General features: G+C 43.0%; 2 protein-coding genes across 3 annotated transcripts in view; one reads left to right on the top strand and one right to left on the bottom strand.

Moving 5' to 3' along the window:
- LOC146628512 (scavenger receptor cysteine-rich type 1 protein M130-like) overlaps positions 1-20,123 on the top strand; it is a 68,804-nt gene that overhangs the window by 44,752 nt on the left and 3,929 nt on the right. For both annotated transcript variants that reach the window (XM_085359576.1, XM_085359575.1), the window contains 4 exons: positions 6,582-6,887; positions 6,966-7,265; positions 17,491-17,796; positions 17,884-18,174. In XM_085359576.1, coding sequence (XP_085215702.1) covers positions 6,582-6,887; positions 6,966-7,265; positions 17,491-17,796; positions 17,884-18,174 — 1,203 coding nt within the window. The remainder of the gene's footprint in view (positions 1-6,581; positions 6,888-6,965; positions 7,266-17,490; positions 17,797-17,883; positions 18,175-20,123) is intronic.
- On the bottom strand, positions 10,970-12,592 carry LOC146628513 (uncharacterized). Its single transcript, XM_085358902.1, has 4 exons — positions 12,529-12,592; positions 12,148-12,459; positions 11,953-12,077; positions 10,970-11,773 (listed from the first exon to the last, which is right to left on the bottom strand). Exons 1-4 carry the CDS (start codon positions 12,590-12,592, stop codon positions 10,970-10,972), a joined length of 1,305 nt encoding a protein of 434 aa, XP_085215028.1.

Here is a 20,123-nt window from a genome sequence, read left to right as displayed (position 1 = left end):
GCCGGCTCGTCCCCAAGATCTCCTTCGCCTGAGTCGCCGCCGTTGCCATGCGCACGGTCGGCCCCCTGAGCTGTTTCCACGTCGCCGCCATTGTTCTGGTTGGGACGACATCTTCCACGCATTTCCTGATGAATCTACAGACTGAGTCTGTGTACTCATCAATGTCATTAGCAGCCACGTGAAACATTCCCCAGTCCGCGTGATCAAAACAGTCCCGCAGCGTAGACTCCGACCAACTGTGCACCGCCCTCAGGGTTGGAGCTTCCTGTTTCAGCTTCTGCCTGTAGGCGGGCAGGAGCAGGATGGAGCGGTGATCTGATTGCCCGAATGGAGCACGGGGAAGGGCTTTGTACGCATCCCGGAAAGAGGTGTAGCAGTGGTCAAGTAGCCTGTCTCCACGAGTGTTGAAATGGATGTGTTGGTGGAGTTTTGGTGAAACTTTCTTCAGGTTTCCCTTATTAACCCTTTACAGCCGATCGGAGCGGGCACGCTCTGTTTTGCGTAACTATTTTTAAATCCCGGTAGCTCTGCAACCAAGTAAGCTAGCGCAATAATTTTTTTTGCATATGAAACTGGAGGAGTTGTACTTACATCTTATGCCATCAGCTTGTCCTAGGTCACAGTTTCCTTCCACATATAGCTTTGCAAAAACTGCATAAAAATCACTTGCAGCAACAAAAACATGATATTCCAGAAACACGCTTCGCCGATCCATCAGCTGTTTGTAACACTTCCTACGTCCATCAGCGCGAACTATCACATGACCGCATGACCTGCCCGAAACCGGAAGTGACGTCATTTTGCGGAAATGTAGTTTTTTACGATCGGGGCCTTATGAGCTTGTGTTTTACTTGTTATGTGTTTTAAAAAGTTATGTTTGACTTTATGACTTTCTGTGTCGTTTCTGGGATGCTTAAGACTCATATTGCACTGCTGGAAATAGTTTATTTTGATGCATATGCTGTTATTTTGCAAATTTGCACTATAATATTTATTTTCGTTTTTCCTGCAGTATATAAAAATTGGTGTATTTCAAAAATAAAACTATGAAGACACTCAAAATAAATTTCCTGTGGTGGGAAACTAGTTTGTGTAACTTTTTTGTATTTACAGTTTTGAGGGATAAGCCTCTTAAATTTCTCTAACTAGAAATATATGTTAAAAAAACAAAAACGATTTTCAATTTTTTTGTAGTTTATTGCACTTTTTTGCAATTTATGTAATTACTATGCACCTAATGCAGACATATTATTAAAGTTTGGGCTATAATGGTTGTATTGATGTATAGCAACTTGAAATGCTCCCAAAAATGGCTCCACAGCATGTAAAAATATAATATAAGCTCTGGCGAACTTGGTTCTATGGTAGGTCTTAAAGGGTTAAAGTCCCCGGTCGTGATAAACGTCGCCTCTGGGTGTGCGGTTTCCTCACTGCTGATCGCGCTGTACAGTTCCCTGAGTGCTCGGTCAGTGTCAGCTTGTGGGGGAATGTAAACAGTCATAATAATCACTGTTGTAAATTTACCTGAGGTGGCGTCTCGGGTGAGATGCAAACGGAGGGTCCGTGTTGCAAAACTTGAACTCCGGAAAGTGATGAGAAAGTCCGTCTTTTATGTCCAGTAAAGTTTGACACCTCAGGCTGTCAGGTTAAAACACTCGGTCGTGTTTTCGTAGCGTAAACGCTGGCCCTCCTCTCAGAGCCTACGCTCTATCTGCTATTCCCGAACAGATATACGCAAGTTTCTCCGTGACTGCAGCTGCCAGTCAAAGCTGTTATGATGACGTTTCACCCCAATTTAACATCACCGCGGTAGGAATTATAATCAAACTTATGGGAATGGAGATGCCTTGGACATGATGACCCTTGGACATCAATCAGCATGAGGAGAACTATTGATAACAAAAGAAAGAATCTTTGGAAAAAAATTATCTAAGGAGAATTTATTTATTTTAGTCTGACCCCAGTTCCATCCACTAACATGGAGGAGGCAGGGTTTATGACCTATACTGCAGCCAGACACCAGGGGTCGATAGAGATGTTTTGGCTTCATTTTTGGGGCGCTGTCGCATCGTCCATGTTTTCTACAGTCAATGATTACGCACAAGTCATGGACAGTGCTGTCGGCCACTGGTTTTTTTTTTGTTTTTTTTGTTTTTTTTTGCCAAAATTGCAAAACACTTAGCAAAACCTCTAACTTTCCTCTGCTTCACTTCAGTAGCATTGGGTAATGATCATATGTTGATTCAATGTGTTCTTCAGTTTTTGATTCACTGCAGAATATTTTTAAGGCAGTTATATGCTATAAAAAGCCAAAAAATGATAGACTCCAAGCTAAAGCCCAGGGGGGAATTAATTTAAAAGTGTATACAAATTGAAGAAAGTGGCTTGACCAGTTTCCCTGGCTAAGATACAGTAAATCTGACAATAAGATGCACTGCATTTACTGTTGTGAGTGTGGAAAGATCATGGCCGGCAATACTGCATTTGTGACTGCCGCTAATATGTTTCGAACTGAAACACACAATTAAAACACACATTATATGCCGCGATAAAGGTCCCCTGCGCTGTGGCAAAAAGTTAGTCTAAAGCCCTGCCTTCACGATAGCCAACTATGGGAACAACACTCTCCAGGAGTTAGGCGTATGGATATATAAGTCTTCAATAAAGGGAAGATTGCATGAAATTAAATCCAGAGGGTTAACTGCAATGTGCAAGCCACTAATATGCCTCAAGAATAGAAAAACATGGAAAAACATACTTTTAACAGATAAAACCAAGATCAACCTCTATCAGAATGACAGCGAGAAAAAAGAAGGGAGAAGGCATGGAACATGATCCAAAGCATACTACATCATCTGTAAAACACAGCAAAGGCAGTGTGATGGCTCGGGCATCCATAGCTGCCAGTGGCAGTGGAACACTAGTGTTTATTGATGATGTGGCACAGGACAGAAGCTTCATAATGTGACACACATTTTAAATGGGAGACAGGTCTGGACTGCAGTCAGGCCACTCTAGTACCTGCACTCTTTTGCTACAAAGCCACACTGTTGTAACACATGCAGAACGTGGCTTCACATTGTCCTGCTGAAATAAGAAGGCAGGTCCGTGAAAAATATATTGCTTGGATGGCAGCATATGTTGCTCCCAAACCTGTATGTACCTTACAGCAGCGGTCCCCAACCCCCGGGCCTCAGACCAGTACCGGTCCGTGAGTCGTTTGGTACCGGGCCGCGAGAGTGAGGCTCAGGTGTGAAATGTATAGTTTTCAGGGTTTTTATCGGTTTTGAGCGTTGTTTTGTTATCGTTTTTATCGTTTACTCGGTTTTCCTTGATCTTTTCACGTGTGTTATGAATAAATTTTCTTTTTTTCGGTACCGGTACTAGTTTTATTTTGTTGTATTTATCCCCGACACCTTAAAGGCCGGTCCATGAAAATATTGTCGGGCATAAACCGGTCCGTGGTGCAAAAAAGGTTGGGGACTGCTGCCTTACAGCATTAATGGTGCCTTCACAGATGTGCAAGTTACCCATGCCATGGGCACTAACACACCCCCAATACCATCTCAGATGCTGGCTTTTAAACTTGCGTTGATAACAATTCGGGTGACCCATTTACTCTTTGGTTCAGAGGCCACGACATCTATCAGTTCCAAAAACAATTGGAAATGTGGACTTGTCAGACCACAGCACACATTTATATTGCATCAGTCCATCTCGGATGGGTTCAGGCCCAGAGAAGCTGGCAGTGTTTCTGGGTGTTGTTGATATATGGCTTTTGCTTTGCATGGTAGAGTTTTAACTTGCACTTGCACTGTAGATGTAGCGATGAACTAGGTTAACTGACAATGGTTTTCTGAAGTATTCCTTAGCCCATGTGGTAATATCCTTTACAGAGTGATGTCGGTTTTTAATGCACCTAAGGGATCAAAGGTCACGGGCATCCAGTGTTGGTATTCGGCTTTGCATCTTGCGTGCAGAGATTTCTTCACATTCTCTGGATCTTTTGATTATATTATGGACAGTTGATCATGAAATCCCTAGATTCTTTGCAATTGTTCGTTGAGAAACATTGTTCTTAAACTGCTGAATTTGTCCAATCAGTTGTTCACAAAATGGTGAACCTCACCCCATACTTGCTTGTGAACATCTCAGACTATTGGGGATGCTCCTTTTATACCATGACAATTAAGCTGTTCACCTGTGGAATATTTAAAACAGGTGTTTTTTGAACATTCCTCAACTTTCTCAGTCTTTTGCTGCCCCTGTCCCAGCTTTTTTGGAACAGGTTGCAGGCATCAAATTCAAAATAACACAAAACAATAATAAAGTTTGTTAGTTTGAAGACAGATATCTTGTCTTTCTAGTGTATTCAATTGAATATACGTTGGAAAGGACCACTGTATTCTGTTTTTATTTACATTTTTTTTTTTTTTGCCTGTCCCGTTTGGTTCTTTTGCCATCAGAATTATTGTCTAAAGGCGAGGAAAGATACCCAACAGATTTACTTTACCAAATTGACCATCCCAGCCTTGCCGTAATGGTCTATTTGATTCACCTTTTATTGTTTATTTTATTTATTTATTTTATTTTCAGACAGACTTGAATGAGGAAAAGAAAAGGGAGAAAGGAAGCGGGGGGGGGGAACAGCGGAGAAAAGGGACAGGGATAAAGGGCAAAAAAACAAAAACCAACTAAGTAAGCAGACACAAAAAAATGCATATATCAATCACCTGGATCACCTGTTGAAAAAGAAAAAAGAAAACAAGCAGAAGGAAACGAGAGCAATACAATAAACAACATCACAATGATATATGGGAATATAATAGTAAATACTAAATATTAAACATTACTGTGCAGCACGTAAGATCGACAGCGCACAGTGTGCTTTGAGGTAGGAGCCAAAAAGGGTGTCGTTTGTGGGTGTGATCACCCGTGTGTACACCTGTGAGCATGGACGCGCTTGTTTTTAAAAGGTTCCTTCATGTAATGATCTGCTAGAGGGTGTGGGGAGCCACAGACCCGTCCTCCAGGGCATGAAGCAGGTATGGAGGAGATCAAGACTCCAGACATCCAGAGGCCCCCAGAACACAAGAGACCAAGGAAGACCAACAGAGGGGCAGCCGCGCCACTGTCCCAGAAAGAGCTGAGGAGAGTCCCAGATGAGGGCTCACCCAGCAGCCGCGGAGCAGAAGCCAGGGGGGGTTGCAGTGACGTACCCGTGAGCTCCGCCGGCAGCCAGCTGCGCCAGAATGACCGAGCCCCAGGCCGAGAGGCCAAGGGCACCCCACCCCCAAAGTGGCCCGAGGAAGCCCCAGGCTCCAGGCCCCGATAAGCAGCCACCAAGGAGTGAGCCGGTGTGTACCTGGGCGCCCACCCCCGGACACAAAGAACCACCAACGCACCGATGTCTGAGGGAGTCCGCCACTGGCAGGGGAAGTGGTGGTAGGGGGAGATAGGCCTCCAAACCTTGGAGGGCCTGAGATGTCCCCAGAGAGGTGGCGTCTGATACCCAACCTGACATATAGACACAGACATACAGGCACACACAGACACAAACATCCATTCCCACCCTCATGCTCTCATATGCAATTACTCAACACTCACCCAACGTGGAGACAGACATAAAGAGACGCTGTACACACGATCACACTCCCCAAGCGTACTCTAAGAACCGGGTCTAGGTACCTTTGCCCCTGGAGGGGGGAACTGCACCCAGACCCAGGTGGTGTTACCCTTTTTCCCTGCGGTGGGAAGAAGCAGACCGCCCCGACTCCGCAGGCCCCACACTCCAGTCGGACGGCCAACTCCTCCTCCCGGCCCCCCCGCTCCAGCAGGTCACAGAGAACGGGGGTGTGAGAAGACTCCAAAACCTCCCTCCGCCCGCTCATATGTAGTGTTGATGCATTTATTTACATTTTACACAATGTCCCAACTTCATTGGGAATTGGGGTTGCACTTGACTTCCAGGTATAAACCCTCAAATGCAGACCTTAAAGCAGATAACTCATAAGCTAGAGAGGAAATTGTGTATTACAAATTTAGAAGACCATCAATTAGCCTGGAGAAATAGTTTGCTGCTTTATTAAAAAAGAAAAAAAGCTCTGTGTATCTTGCTGCTTTCTATCTGACCGTGTCTTTTGGGGTACTGGTTTCACAGAACAAATGTTGAGGGAAGATGAAAACAGGAAGGAGATTTGTGAATAAAACCATCAAATGAGCGCTTAAATAGATGGATAATACACTATCATCATCAAAAGGAAAATAAAGAAACGTAAAATATAATATGTCAACAAATTTGTCTCTCTGGCCATGTCATGTCCCTCCATCAGCTGCACCGATTTTACTGGTTCCACAAGAAAAAGGGACAATACTACACATCCACAAAGGGAACCAGTAGGCTGGGGCTGCAACTACAGCTTTTTTTTTTATTATGAAATCTAACTGTGATGCTAACATGTTTCCAGTGTCATCTTGGAGTTGTGCTGAGGTTGAATCAGTGAATAGTTGTTTGCTGCCATCTTTTTCTTGTGTGTCTGCTGTCTCTGATCTCTCTGTTTGATCTTCTCTGATGTCTCCAGACTCTGTCAGGCTGCTGAATGGTTCCAGTCTGTGTTCAGGCAGACTGGAGGTGAAGTCTAACCAGAGCTGGTCCTCAGTGTGTGAAGCTGACTTTGACCAGAAGGATGCAGAGGTGGTCTGCAGGGAGTTTGGCTGTGGGCCTCCTTTGGTCCTCCAGGGGGAGCTCTATGGAGAAGTGGAGGCTTCAGTGTCGAGCAAAGAGTTCCAGTGTGGAGGCCATGAGTCTGCTCTCCTGGACTGTAGAAGCTCAGGCTCAGCTAGAAACAGCTGCTCACCTGGCAAAGCTGTTGGACTCACCTGCTCAGGTAGAAGAGGAGCTGCAGCTTTGATCTGGCTCAAACTCACTTTATTTGTTTATTGATGACTCTCTGCTTTCTGTTCAGAGTCTGATGATGTCAGGCTGGTAGGAGGACCCAGTCGCTGTGCAGGTACACTGGAGTTAAAACATCTTAGAGAATGGAGACCAATGGGGTACTCTGATGATTCCTGGACCCTGAAGGCAGCAGCTGTTGTGTGTGAACAACTGGACTGTGGCTCAGCTGTTTCTATGGAAGCGGCACAGTCCTCATACAAATTTGTGTGGTTGATCAGGTCTTCCTGTATTGTGTCCAAAACTCCTCTGTCCAATAGGGATTGTGCAATATCAGATCAGCTTGACTACATCCTGAAACTCACCTGCTCAGGTAATAATGTTGAAGATATTATCCATGACTGTGTGCTCTCTTTGTTGTAGACTTTCACTTTCTGTTCCTTTAAAAATGCACATTGGTGTTCTGGTATATCTTATCTGACTATCCAGAGTTGAGAGTTTTTAGGACATCTTGAAGTAATAAATCATCTGCATAGCAGTGAAAATGTACGCTATGCCTTCTGATGATACTGCCTAAGGGAAGCATGTATAATGTAAACAGAATTGGTCCTAGCACTGAACTCCACTGGAACTCCATAATTAAACTTAGTGTATGAAGAGAACTCTCCATCTAATTCAATTCAATTCAATTCAATTTTATTTATATAGCACCAAATCACAACAAAAGTCCCCTCAAAGCGCTTCATAGGTACAGAGAAAAACCCAACAATCATATGACCCCCTATGAGCAAGCACTTTGGCGACAGTGGGAAGGAAAAACTCCCTTTTAACAGGAAGAAACCTCCGGCAGAACCAGGCTCAGGGAGGGGCGGCCATCTGTCGCCACTAGTTAGGGTGAGAGAAGAAAGACAGGATAAAGACATGCTGTGGAAGAGAGACAGAGGTTAAGAACAGATATGATTCAATGCAGAGAGGTCTATTAACACATACTGAGTGAGAAAGGTGACTGGAAAGGAAAAACTCAATGCATCATGGGAATCCCCGGCAGCCTACGTCTATTGCAGCATAACTAAGGGAGGATTCAGGGTCACCTGGTCCAGCCCTAACTATATGCTTTAGCAAAAAGGAAAGTTTTAAGCCTAATCTTGAAAGTAGAGATAGTGTCTGTCTCCCGAATCCAAACTGGAAGCTGGTTCCACAGAAGAGGGGCCTGAAAACTGAAGGCTCTCCCTCCCATTCTACTTTTAAATACTCTAGGAACAACAAGTAAGCCTGCAGTGTGAGAGCAAAGTGCTCTAATAGGGTGGTATGGTACTACAAGGTCATTAAGATAAGATGGGGCCTGATTATTTAAGACCTTGTATGTGAGGAGCAGGATTTTGAATTCAATTCTGGATTTAACAGGAAGCCAATGAAGGGAAGCCAAAACAGGAGAAATATGCTTATGCTCTCTCTTTCTAGTCTCTGTCAGGACTCTTGCTGCAGCATTTTGGATTAACTGAAGGCTTTTCAGCGAGTTTTTAGGACATCCTGATAATAAAGAATTACAGTAGTCCAGCCTGGAAGTAATAAATGCATGGTCTAGTTTTTCAGCGTCACTAAGAGACAGGATATTTCTAGAGATGTTGCGGAAATGGAAGAAAGCAGTCTTACATATTTGTTTAATATGTGCATTGAAGGACATATCCTGGTCAAAAATGACTCCTAGGTTCCTCACAGCGTTACTGGAGGCCAAGGTAATGCCATCCAGAGGAAGAATCTGGTTAGATACCATATTTCTATGGCCGAGTACAATAACCTCAGTTTTATCTGAATTAAGAAGCAGAAAGTTAGCAGCCATCCAGGTCTTTATGTCTTTAAGACATTCCTGCAGTTTAACTAATTGGTGTGTTATCTGGCTTCATGGACAGATAGAGCTGGGTGTAATCTGCATAGCAGTGAAAAATTATGCTAAGTCTTCTAATGATGCTGCCTAAGGGAAGCATGTATAATGTAAATAGAATTGGTCCTAGCACCGAACCCTGTGGAACACCATAACTGACCTTAGTGTGTGAAGAGGACTCTGCATTTACATGTACAACTTGGAGTCTATTAGATAGATATGATACAAACCACTGCAGTGCAGTACCTGTAATACCTACAGCATGTTCTAATCGCTCTAATAGGATATTATGATCGACAGTATCGAACACTGCACTGAGGTCTAGCAGGACAAGCACAGAGATGAGTCCACTGTCTGAGGCCATAAGAAGATCATTTGTAACCTTCACTAAAGCTGTTTCTGTGCTGTGATGAGCTCTGAAACCTGACTGAAACTCTTCAAATAAACCATTTCTCTGCAGATGATCTGTTAGCTGTTTGACAACTACTCTTTCAAGGATTTTTGATATGAAAGGAAGGTTGGAGATTGGCCTATAATTAGCTAAGACTGCTGGGTCTAGAGATGGCTTTTTGAGTAAAGGTTTGACTACAGCTAGCTTGAAGGCCTGTGGTACATAGCCGATCATTAGAGATAGGTTGATCATATTTAAGATTAAAGAATTAATTAATGGCAGGACTTCTTTGAGCAGTTTTGTAGGAATGGGGTCTAAAAGACACGTTGATGGTTTGGAGGAAGTAATTATTGAAGTTAACTCAGAAAGATCAATTGGAGAAAAAGAGTCTAACTTAACATCAATGGTACTAAGAGTAGCTGTAGATAATATTACATCTGTTGGATGATTATTGGTAATTTTTTTCTCTAATGATAAAATTTTTATTTGTGAAGAAGTTCATGAAGTCATTACTAATTAGTGTTAAAGGGATGGTTGGCTCAACAGTGCTCTGACTTTTGGTCAGCCTGGCTACAGTGCTGAAGACAAACCTGGGGTTGTTCTTATTTTCTTCAATCAGTGACAAATAGTAAGATGTTCTGGCTTTGCGGAGGGCTTTCTTATAAAGCAGCAAACTATTTCTCCAGGCTAAATGATGATCCTCTAAATTTGTGACACGCCATTTCCTCTCCAGCTTACGAGTCATCTGCTTTAGGCTACGTGTTTGAGAATTATACCACGGAGTCAGGTACTTCTGATTAGAGACCTTAGTAGGGATGGGTACCGGCACCGGTTCTGACATAAACGGTAGTAACCAGACCGAAAAGCAGCGAACATTTCGGTGCTTTTTTTTCCTGAGATGTCACACACTTTGAATTCTAGCCAATCATTTTACCTTTGCGAGCGTAGTAGGCGGGTCCAGGTACGTACGTTCTTTTAGAGCAGAGCTACAGATTAAAAATGCCCAAGGCGAAGCGGTCAAAGTCTGGCTGTACTTCACAGCAAAAGATACAAACTCAGCAGCCTGCAACAAGTGCTTTAAGGTGATACTGTGCAAAGGAGGTAACACCTCGAATCTGATGAAACACCTGGCGACGCATAGCGTTTTTTTTAAAAGCCGAGAAATGTGCCGTATTTGATAGCTTGCTGCGAGACCTCACACCGAGCACATCTACTGCGGGTGTGGTGCCTGTTATCGGACCCAGAGTTAGCAACATCCCCCAAGAAACCAAAGAGGAGAGTCCTGGCCCCTAGCCCTGCCAGTGTAGCAGAAATGATGACGGATGATGATGGCAGCAGCAGCCGTTCTTCTCTGCGTGAGTAGCTTAATGTTGTTCGTGTGTAATTTACGTTGAGTAGGCTAACCACGTTATTACATTAATGCACGTAAGGTGAACTAGCAAACATCATCATAGCTACATGCGGCTGTCTTCTTGTTTGATGGCAGATACTCCCTTCACCCTGGCCAAAAAGGCTAAAATGGCCAAAGAAAAAGTGAAAAACAGTTAAACATGAGAGGTTTTTGGACAAAGTTGGTATTTTTCCATTGTTTAAGCACTGCTTCCAGCCAAGAGTGATACCATATATGCCCTATAGCTGCAGAAAAGGCTAACATTGTTATCTTTTTACAAAAAACAGCTAAACATGAGAGGTTTTTGGACAAAGTTTTTGTTCTTGATTCTTTAAGCACCGTTTAAGCACCGGCACCGTTTCAAAAGTACCGGTTTGGTACTGGTATCGGATAAAACCTAAACGATACCCATCCCTAGACCTTAGTTTTCACAGGAGCTACAGTATCCAGAGTCGTACGCAGTGAGGAGGTAAAATTATTAACAAGATAATCGACCTCTGTTGGGGTAGCGTTCAGATAGCTGCTCTGCTCTGTGTTGGTACAGGTCATTGAAGATGATAACAGTGGGTGGATTATATTCTTAAACTTAGTTACAGCGCTTTCAGAAAGACATCTACTGTGATGAAGTCTACTCTCCACTGCTGTGTAATCAATTACTGTAAATGTAAATGTTATCAGGAAATGATCAGACAGGAGAGGGTTTTCAGGAAACACTGTTAAATGTTCAGCTTCTATGCCATATGATAGAACAAGATCTAGAGTGTGATTAAAGTGGTGGGTGGGTTCTTTTACATTTTGAGAGAAGCCAATTGAGTCTAATAACAGATTAAATGCCATGTTGAGGCTGTCATTTTTAGCGTCTACATGGATGTTAAAATCACCCACAATAATTATTTTATCTGAGCTGAGAACTAAATCAGATAAAAAGTCTGAGAAATCAGACAGAAACTTCGTGTAAGGCCCAGGTGGACGATATATGATAACAAGTAAGACTGGTTTCTGAGTTTTACAGCTGGGGTGGACAAGGCTAAGCATCAGGCTTTCGTTAATTAATAGGCTGGTGTGAAAAATTGCTGCCACTGTGCTTTGAGATTTCTGATAGTTAGAATGACTCGGGGGTGTTGATTCGTTTAAACTAACATAATCATCCGGCTGCAACCAGGTTTCTGTAAGGCAGAGTAAATCGATTTGATGATCAATTATTAAGTCATGTACTATCTACATTAACAAACTGGAGTCTATTAGATAGACATGATACAAATCACTGGAGTGCAGTGCCTGTAATACCAACAGCATGCTCTAATCACTCTAATAGAATATTATGGTTGAGTGGCGGCGTTGCACCTCCGGCGGCATGCCCCGGATCCGGCGGAAGTGTCACAGGTCCGGTGGCCTACCACGGTTCCAGGGGTAGCGGCGTAGCAGCACGGGCAGCCTGCCCCTGGTCCGGTGGCAGCCTTGCAGCTCTGGCGGCCGCCCACGATGGCAAAACTTCCTTGCTGACACCAGGAACTTGCGCGCCCTACGCAGGTCCCGCTGGCATGCTCATCTCGTGCTCGAGCAGAGTGGGTCCCTCCGGCGCGCTGACCTACTGCTTGGGCAGAGTGGGTCCCCGGGCATGCTGATCTCCTGCTCGGGCGCTGCAGCTGCAGGTGGTAGAGCCGATGGTGATGGTGGTGTGGCGGCTGCAGGTGCTAGATTGGGTGGATTTGCAGCACCAACAGGTAGGTGAAGTGATGTAGGTGAAGAAGGCTTATGAAGCAGCGGCTGGGGCTGTGCAGAGCAGTCAGTCCATTCCAGCCCTGGTAGCGTTCCGCAATCCTCTGCTGGCAGACTAAACTCCCCCGAGTGTTCAGCAGAGGATAGAGACGGCCGAGTTGCCGGCTGAGCTACAGCGAACTGAGCTACAGGCCGGGGCAGCAGCATTAGCTGTCTCACAGTTCAGTGACAAAACCGATGTCCTTTTTACTCACCACAGCTGGCTGTTGGAAAGACTGGGAATCCGGCTGCGTTGAGGAGCCTGTTCTGAGAAACCATCCTACTCTAAACTTTAAACCATAACCTTAACAAGTATTCCGGATGGGTGAGAGAAAAAGAAGTCAATTTGGCGTTGGTTTTGTGCGAATGCGCCACGTCTGCGCAGAACCATTGGCTAGGATGTTTTTTCAGGTAGGATGGATTCCCAGAACACCGGCAGTGCAAGCGTTGCTCCCCCGACTAGCCTGATGAGCTGTAGGGCTGTATCCCAATTCAGGGTCTGCAGCCTTTATATTTATAACAAGGTGCAATAATAATTAATGTGCAATAATAACAGTGTGCAATACACATACACTTATTCTTCTTTTTTATACTAAGTTAATATACTGTGTTGTGTTGTTTGTTACGTTGTGATGTGTCATATCGTGTCGTGTTGTGTTATATGTAGTGCCGACGTAGGACAGTTTTTCCAATTTCATTGTACTACTGTACTATGTATGACTGTGCAATGACAATAAAGAGTTATCTTATCTTATCTTATCTTATCTTTAAGTACGCAGCCTTAACAGTCCACAAGGGCCGCGTACTCAAACACCGCTAAGGCCAGAAGTGCGAGGGTTGTAGGATTGTGAAATGGGACGGTCTAGCCTCCGTCGCGCTGCCCAGGTTGCCTAGCAACCATGATACTAACAGCTGGAAATTTTTCATACAGCTTTGTTTGACAGAAATGAAGGAGAAAATCTTTTGTTCATTTGTTTGTTTGTTTTTACATGAGCTCTGATAGATTTTTTTGAGTATCTGAGGCTGAGACCACAGGACTGTAAAAACATAATTGTTGGGCTTCATTTCTGTACTGAACAGTCATTTAAGATTAGCTAGTTAATAACAATTAGCTAATGTTGTTCATGAGACTAAAGTCATCTGTCACGGTCTGGCTGGGGCAGACCGTATGTGTTGCAGAGGAGGACTCAAACGCAGACCAAAACATGGTGTGGATTAACAAAACAAGCCATTTATTGAGGCTAGCAACGAGGGTACAAAATAATAGGGCATCGATGAAAACTAAAACAATAACCTAAACTGGGTGAACTAATAACAAAACATGAAAAACCTTAACCACAGTGAACTGACAGAGATACCTGGAGATGAGACATGGATGAGCAGACGACCTGACAAAGAATGACTGAAAGCACACACACTAAATAGACACAGGAGGATAATGAGGAAAGTGGCAACACATGGAGAAACAGCTGACACATGAACATAACGACGTCACGGTGGGAGAGTAAAACTGAACACGATGAACACAGAAACACCAGACCTCTTCACAATAAAACAGGAAACATAATGAGACGTAGACATGACAACCCGAACTTGACAACGTAAGACACAGACATGAAACACATGAAGAGCAGGGGAGACTTAACATAGTTGGAAACACGAGGGGGAAATAATAAGAACTAGAAACACCTAGGCATGATAACAAATGAACTTAGGAAACCTGAAGGGCTTACATAAACTAATACTCAGAACGCTGGGTCAACAGACCCAGGATCATGACATCATCTCACTTTGGTAATGTAAATATAATATGGCCAATTTTAAAGTTATTATATAAATATATAAATTCCCTCTTTCTTTCCCCCAGTCAAGTCTGTCCCGTATTCAGCAAGTGAAAATAAAATAAACAATAAAAGGTGAATCAAATGGACCATTATGGCAAGGCTGGGATGGTCAATTTGGTAAAGTAAATCCGTTGGGCATCTTTCTCCACCTTTAGACAATAATTCTGATGGCAAAGGAGCCAAACGGGACAGGCCAAAAAAAAGGGAAAAAAAAGTTATTATATAAATTATTATTAGTTATTACAACAGTGAGCTTGAACTCTGTGTCAAATACTGAGCTTCAGTAAAGATTCAAGTTGCATTTATTTATATTTCCTATCACCTTAAATCTTCACTCAAAGAGAAGTGTCTGTTACAGTGTATATATAGATGTATTATATATTAGAGACAAATATTTTTCTTTTAATATTCCTTTATTGGGTGAGAAAATCAGACCCTGTCATAACTGCTTTAAGTCATACAGAATAGATATCAGAGCCTTAAACAGGCTGACTTCTGCTAAATGGGTCAAACTGGGCAGAAAGTGTCCAAACACATAACATCCTTATAGAATATTATGTAACACTATAGATCAACTTACCTCAGAATATATAAAGCATATAAACAATTACAGCAATATGATGCAACAAACACAGCAGTGCTACTAATCCAAAATACTCAAAGCTTCATAGAACTGAAACAAACATTTATTTTTAGCTCCATTCTGCTGCTGATACATACTTTAGGTTTCTGAACATTAAACTTGTTGCTGCCTTTCATAGTGTGTAACTTGAAGGCCCTGAGTACTTTCTCCCACACTGAAAACACTGGAATGATACAATTATTTGAATATTACCTAATAAGACTGATTCAGGACAGACAATTAGTTATTTTAAACTTTTCCAGCAGTCCTTCACAAACAGGGAACAGTCTGTCTATTCTCTCCATCTGTCAGCTGCTGCTGGCTCTTCCTCCTCCTCTTCCTCACACACTGCTGAGTTTGTCCTGGTGGATCATCAGGGGTGCAAAGCCTCACAGATGATGTGCAGCAGTGTGTCCCTCAGTCTGTCCTCACTCTGGACACTTGCAGTTGTCACACATGGAAATCAAATGTGTGATAAGCTGCAGGATTCAAACACAAGTGTGACTTATAAACACATGTTCATACTTTTATTACACAATCAGAGAGAAAGAAAAAGAGAGTGAGTGCAGGACAGACAGACAGGTGACAGTCTCAGGTGTACACACTGCTACAAACAGGAGGATTTAGTGTTTGTGTTATTACGAGTGCTAAACAAGAAGAGTTCCCAGATGGTGCAGTGGACACATGTGTGACTCCTGTGATTAAAGCATCTTTCTTTCAGCTTAACGAGTGAACCGTCAGCTCGTTTAAACACACGTTAAAGTCCGTTTGGCTCGACACCACCGAACAGAGGCAGCAATATAACATAGCTAACATTAACAGTGCAGTGAATCCTGCTTGTGCCGTGATATTCAGGACTGCAAACCGAGCAGCATCACTGACTTTTAGCTTGTTGTGTTTGTGGATATATGACTGACTTTAATTATCCATGAAATCATCAGATTCTCTGTAAGATTAAGGCCAACTATTGAACGGCGTATATTTTAAAGGCTTTAAAACCAAGTTAACACAGAAAGTACAAACATCACTAATGTCACATAACTTTGCCGACATGTGGCCAACAGTAATGTTCTAATGTTCTTCGTTATTTAACATTCGCACATAAATAAGTGACACAATATTCGGTACTTAATTTTGAAAGTTTACTCTTCGGCCGCTCCGTTTCAGCTGTCTGCCGTTTTTTCCGCAAAATTATCCACACCCACTGCCGCGCTATGAAGTCCAGGATATGTTGGGCCATGAAGTGGCCTAAATATATCAACAAATACTTTTGAAAAATATATTAAAAGCTTTCAGGCGACGTTGGATGGCTGGTGTTTATCCTTTGATACACAAGATGCAAGGCGTGCCATCATTAACTATTAAAAAGGTTTGGTGATGAAATATCTGGTTTGAAATACAGAATGGGAGGAAAGGAAAGCATTCGTCTCTATAAGCTTGGTCTAGTAATCGAGAATTAATTTTTCAGAGTTGGGGAAAGGCTTAATTAATTAGCTTGATGATATGAAACATCCAGTGATTCCTCATGTCTCTACTTTCATTCTACGTCACATTCATAAGTAATTAGGATACTGTGGGAGCACAAAGAGTGGATGATAAATGATTACAAACCCTTTTGTGTGAGGTAGAAGGTAGAAAACTGTGTACTGTAGCATTGTTGCAGGAATGACAGTGGTGGTCAAAGAACAAGAAAAGTTTTGATGTTCAAGATATTGTCATCGTGGCAGACTCCACTACTCCTTGTGGATCCTGGTTGGTAGTGTGGGTGGGAGTGGCACTTTTTTTGGCACTTAAAAAAATAGAATTGAATAAAAATGGAAGATAGAAGGAGTTGGAACAGTACGAGTCCCATCACCCCCTGGCTCTATTCTAGCTGTGCACTGCCTACTCAGAAGATGAGAGATTCAGACCGTCTCTTTTTGGGTACTGGGTTCATAGAACAATATTCAAGGCAAGACAAAGATAGGAAGGAGAATTGGGAATAAAACCATCAAATGAGCATTTACACAGACAATACAACATCACCACCAAAAGGAAAATAAAGAAACGTAAAATATAATATGTCAACAAATTTGTCTCTCTGGCCATGTTATGTCCCTGCATCAGCTGCACCAATTTTACTGGTTCCACAAGAAAAAGGGACAATACTACACATCCACAAAGGGAACCAGTAGGCTGGGCCTGCAACTACAGCTGTTTTATTATGAAATCTAACTGTTATGCTAACATGTCTCCAGTGTGTGCTGTTATAAAGATGTGTTCTGTTGTTAATGGGGGTGACCGTGGTTCAGGGGGTTGGGAAGCTTCTCTTGTAACCGGAAGGTTGTCGGTTTGATCCCCAGCTCTGTCTGTACTGGTTGTTGTGTCCTTGGGCAAGACACTTCACCCTACTGCCTACTGGTTTTGGCTGATGGCGCGATATGGCAGCCTCGCTTCTGTCAGTCTGCTCCAGGGCACCTGTGACTACAACTGTAGCTTGCCTTCACCAGTGTGTGAATGTGAGAGTGAATGAATAATGGAATTGTAAAGTGCTTTGAGTGTCTAGAAAAGTGCTATATAAATGCAATCCATTATTATTATTATTATCATTAATGATGAAGTCATGTTGAGTTGTGCTGAGGTTGAGTCAGTGAATAGTTGTTTGCTGCCATCTTTTTCTTGTGTGTCTGCTGTCTCTGATCTCTCTGTTTGATCTTCTCTGATGTCTCCAGACTCTGTCAGGCTGCTGAATGGTTCCAGTCTGTGTTCAGGCAGACTGGAGGTGAAGTCTAACCAGAGCTGGTCCTCAGTGTGTGAAGATGACTTTGACCAGCAGGATGCAGAGGTGGTCTGTAGGCAGCTCGGCTGTGGGCCTCCTTCGGTCCTCCAGGGGGCGCTCTATGAAGAAGTGGAGGCTTCAGTGTGGAGCAAAGAGTTCCAGTGTGGAGGCCATGAGTCTGCTCTCCTGGACTGTAGAAGCTCAGGCTCAGCTAGAAACAGCTGCTCACCTGGCAAAGCTGTTGGACTCACCTGCTCAGGTAGAAGAGGAGCTGCAGCTTTGATCTGGTCAAACTCACTTTATTTGTTTACTGATGACTCTCTGCTCCTCTCTGCTTTCTCTTCAGATAATGATGTCAGGCTGGTAGGAGGACCCAGTCGCTGTGCAGGTACACTGGAGTTAAAACATCTGGCAGGATGGAGACCATTGTGTGGCTCTCATGATTCCTGGACCCTGAAAGAAGCAGCTGTTTTCTGTGAACATCTGGACTGTGGCTCAGCTGTTTCTATAGAAAAGCGACGCTCCTCACGCACATCTGCATGGTTGATTACACCTGAGTGTGTTCTATCCACATCTCCTTTGAGGGGTTGTGCAACGACAGATTCTTCTTACCAAATCCTGAAACTAACCTGTTCAGGTAATCATACTGATGATATCATCCATGACTTCATATATGACAGAGATTTATGAAGCTGTGAAAGATAGCAGCAAGATTAGCAACAGACTGTCTCCAGCAGTCACAACATGGCAGAACTTAAGAAATCCTCTAAACCAATGTCCAACCAGCCTGAAGGACTCCTTCAGCCTAACAGCTTTCAAAGTTCATAGACAAGTACAGACACAAAGGCTGTAGGATAATTAAACTAGTTAACAGGTTGTTTGGGAACAGGGAACAGGACAGGAGGGAGGAGAACCTGAACTGACAGCAGGAACTAAAACATACCTTGGTCCTGTTGTAGCTCTATGTGATACTGGACCACACTGATCACACCTGTTCTGGTTCGCACCAATTGCACATGCTCACTTGAGTTGTATCTTTTTTGTGTGGGTGCATCACGAGAGTGCCATGCTTTCATATGTTAGCTCAATCAAATGCTAGTCTAGTATAAAGAAAAGATCTTTCTGTTATTGATGTGCAGAACCGGCACTCCAGTACAGCACATCTGGATCAGCTCTTTCTGTTTAAAAAGTCCTAACCTCTGTTTTTAATAAGTAAGTAGTACAGAGCTTTGATGGAGTTATACCATTGTCAGAATCCTTTAGCACAGGCGGGGGGTGTGGTAGCAACCCTCAACTCCAGCTTAGTATTCAATCAAAGACCCAGACAGAGTTTTAATTCATTTGAATGCCTTATGCGTACCAAGAAATGACTTAATGCATTTCTTTTCAAGTAAAAATGTAACCATTAGAGAAAATGACCCAGCTGTCTTAGCTAATTATCAATCAATCAATCAATCCATTTATTTATAAGCAAAGTTAGACCTGGTAGTAGCAACCTTATCAACAAAAAACTGTAAAAAGCTTCCACAGGTGGCTGAAGTAACCTTCACACTGGACACAGGGCCTGTAACAATTATTAGAGATGATGTCTGATACTTAATACTTCGTTTTTGTAGTTTTGATCTTTTTGCCATTTTCCTTCCACTTTTCTGGAGGTCCTTCTGAGAGTGATATTGCTTAACCAGGGATTTGTTTTAGGTCTAATGTACTTAGATTTAAAAGGAGGAACAGCATCAAGAACATGCTGAACAAAGTGAGCAGATGATCAGCGCTGAGCTTAAGGGAGTAATTGTCCAAGGGAAGTGCACCAATATTCTGATAAACAGCAGAAAAACATCCAGCAGTAGCAGGAGGGATGATGCAGAATTTGCACGCAGGTAAAAGAGGTTTAACTCGGGGACATGGTGCAGAAATTTGGATTATAACAGGCATCTGACCAGAAAAGTTGAGCTTGCAAATGTCAATATCGCGGAGCTGCAGACCACAGGATAAAACTAAATCCAAAGTATGTCTATGGTCATGGGTGGGATCCCTGACTGATTGAACAACATTACAAGAGTCAATAAGATAAGGGAAATCTTTCACAAGACATTTTTGGTAGCAGCAAACGTGAATATAAAAAACCCCAGGAATTAGAATGCTGTCAAATCTTGGTAAGATCCCAGATAAAAAGACAGAAAGGTCTTGAAATGAAATCCTTGTTAAACTTGGAATGGTGATAAACAAGTGCACCCAGCACAGGAGAATAGAGTTCCATCAGAAATAATTGGAGTTCAAAGCTGCCCCAAATGTCAGAGGTGAGAGACCGGCAATCAAAACAGTTTTTAGAAACAGATGCAAGATCTCTGCAGAAATCTCAGTTAGCTATTAAAAGAAATGCATTCCATTCTCTTATCCTTGTCAGGGCTGCAAGGGGGCTTTAGTCTATCTCAGCTGTCTTTTTGCAATAGGCAGGGTACACCCTGGACAGGTCGCCAGTCTATTGCAGGGCTAACACAAAGAGACAAGCAACCATTCACACTCACACCTATGGGCAATTTAGAGTTACCAATCAAGCTAACCCCACTGACTCCATGTCTTTGGACT

Source organism: Diplotaxodon limnothrissa, linkage group LG7 (assembly GCF_057381915.1).
Source record: "Diplotaxodon limnothrissa isolate DT_005_m linkage group LG7, D_limnothrissa_male_GT1.1, whole genome shotgun sequence".
NCBI lineage: Eukaryota > Metazoa > Chordata > Actinopteri > Cichliformes > Cichlidae > Diplotaxodon > Diplotaxodon limnothrissa.
The sequence above is the reverse complement of the archived record's forward strand: the minus strand, read 5'-3'. Positions and strand labels throughout refer to the sequence as shown.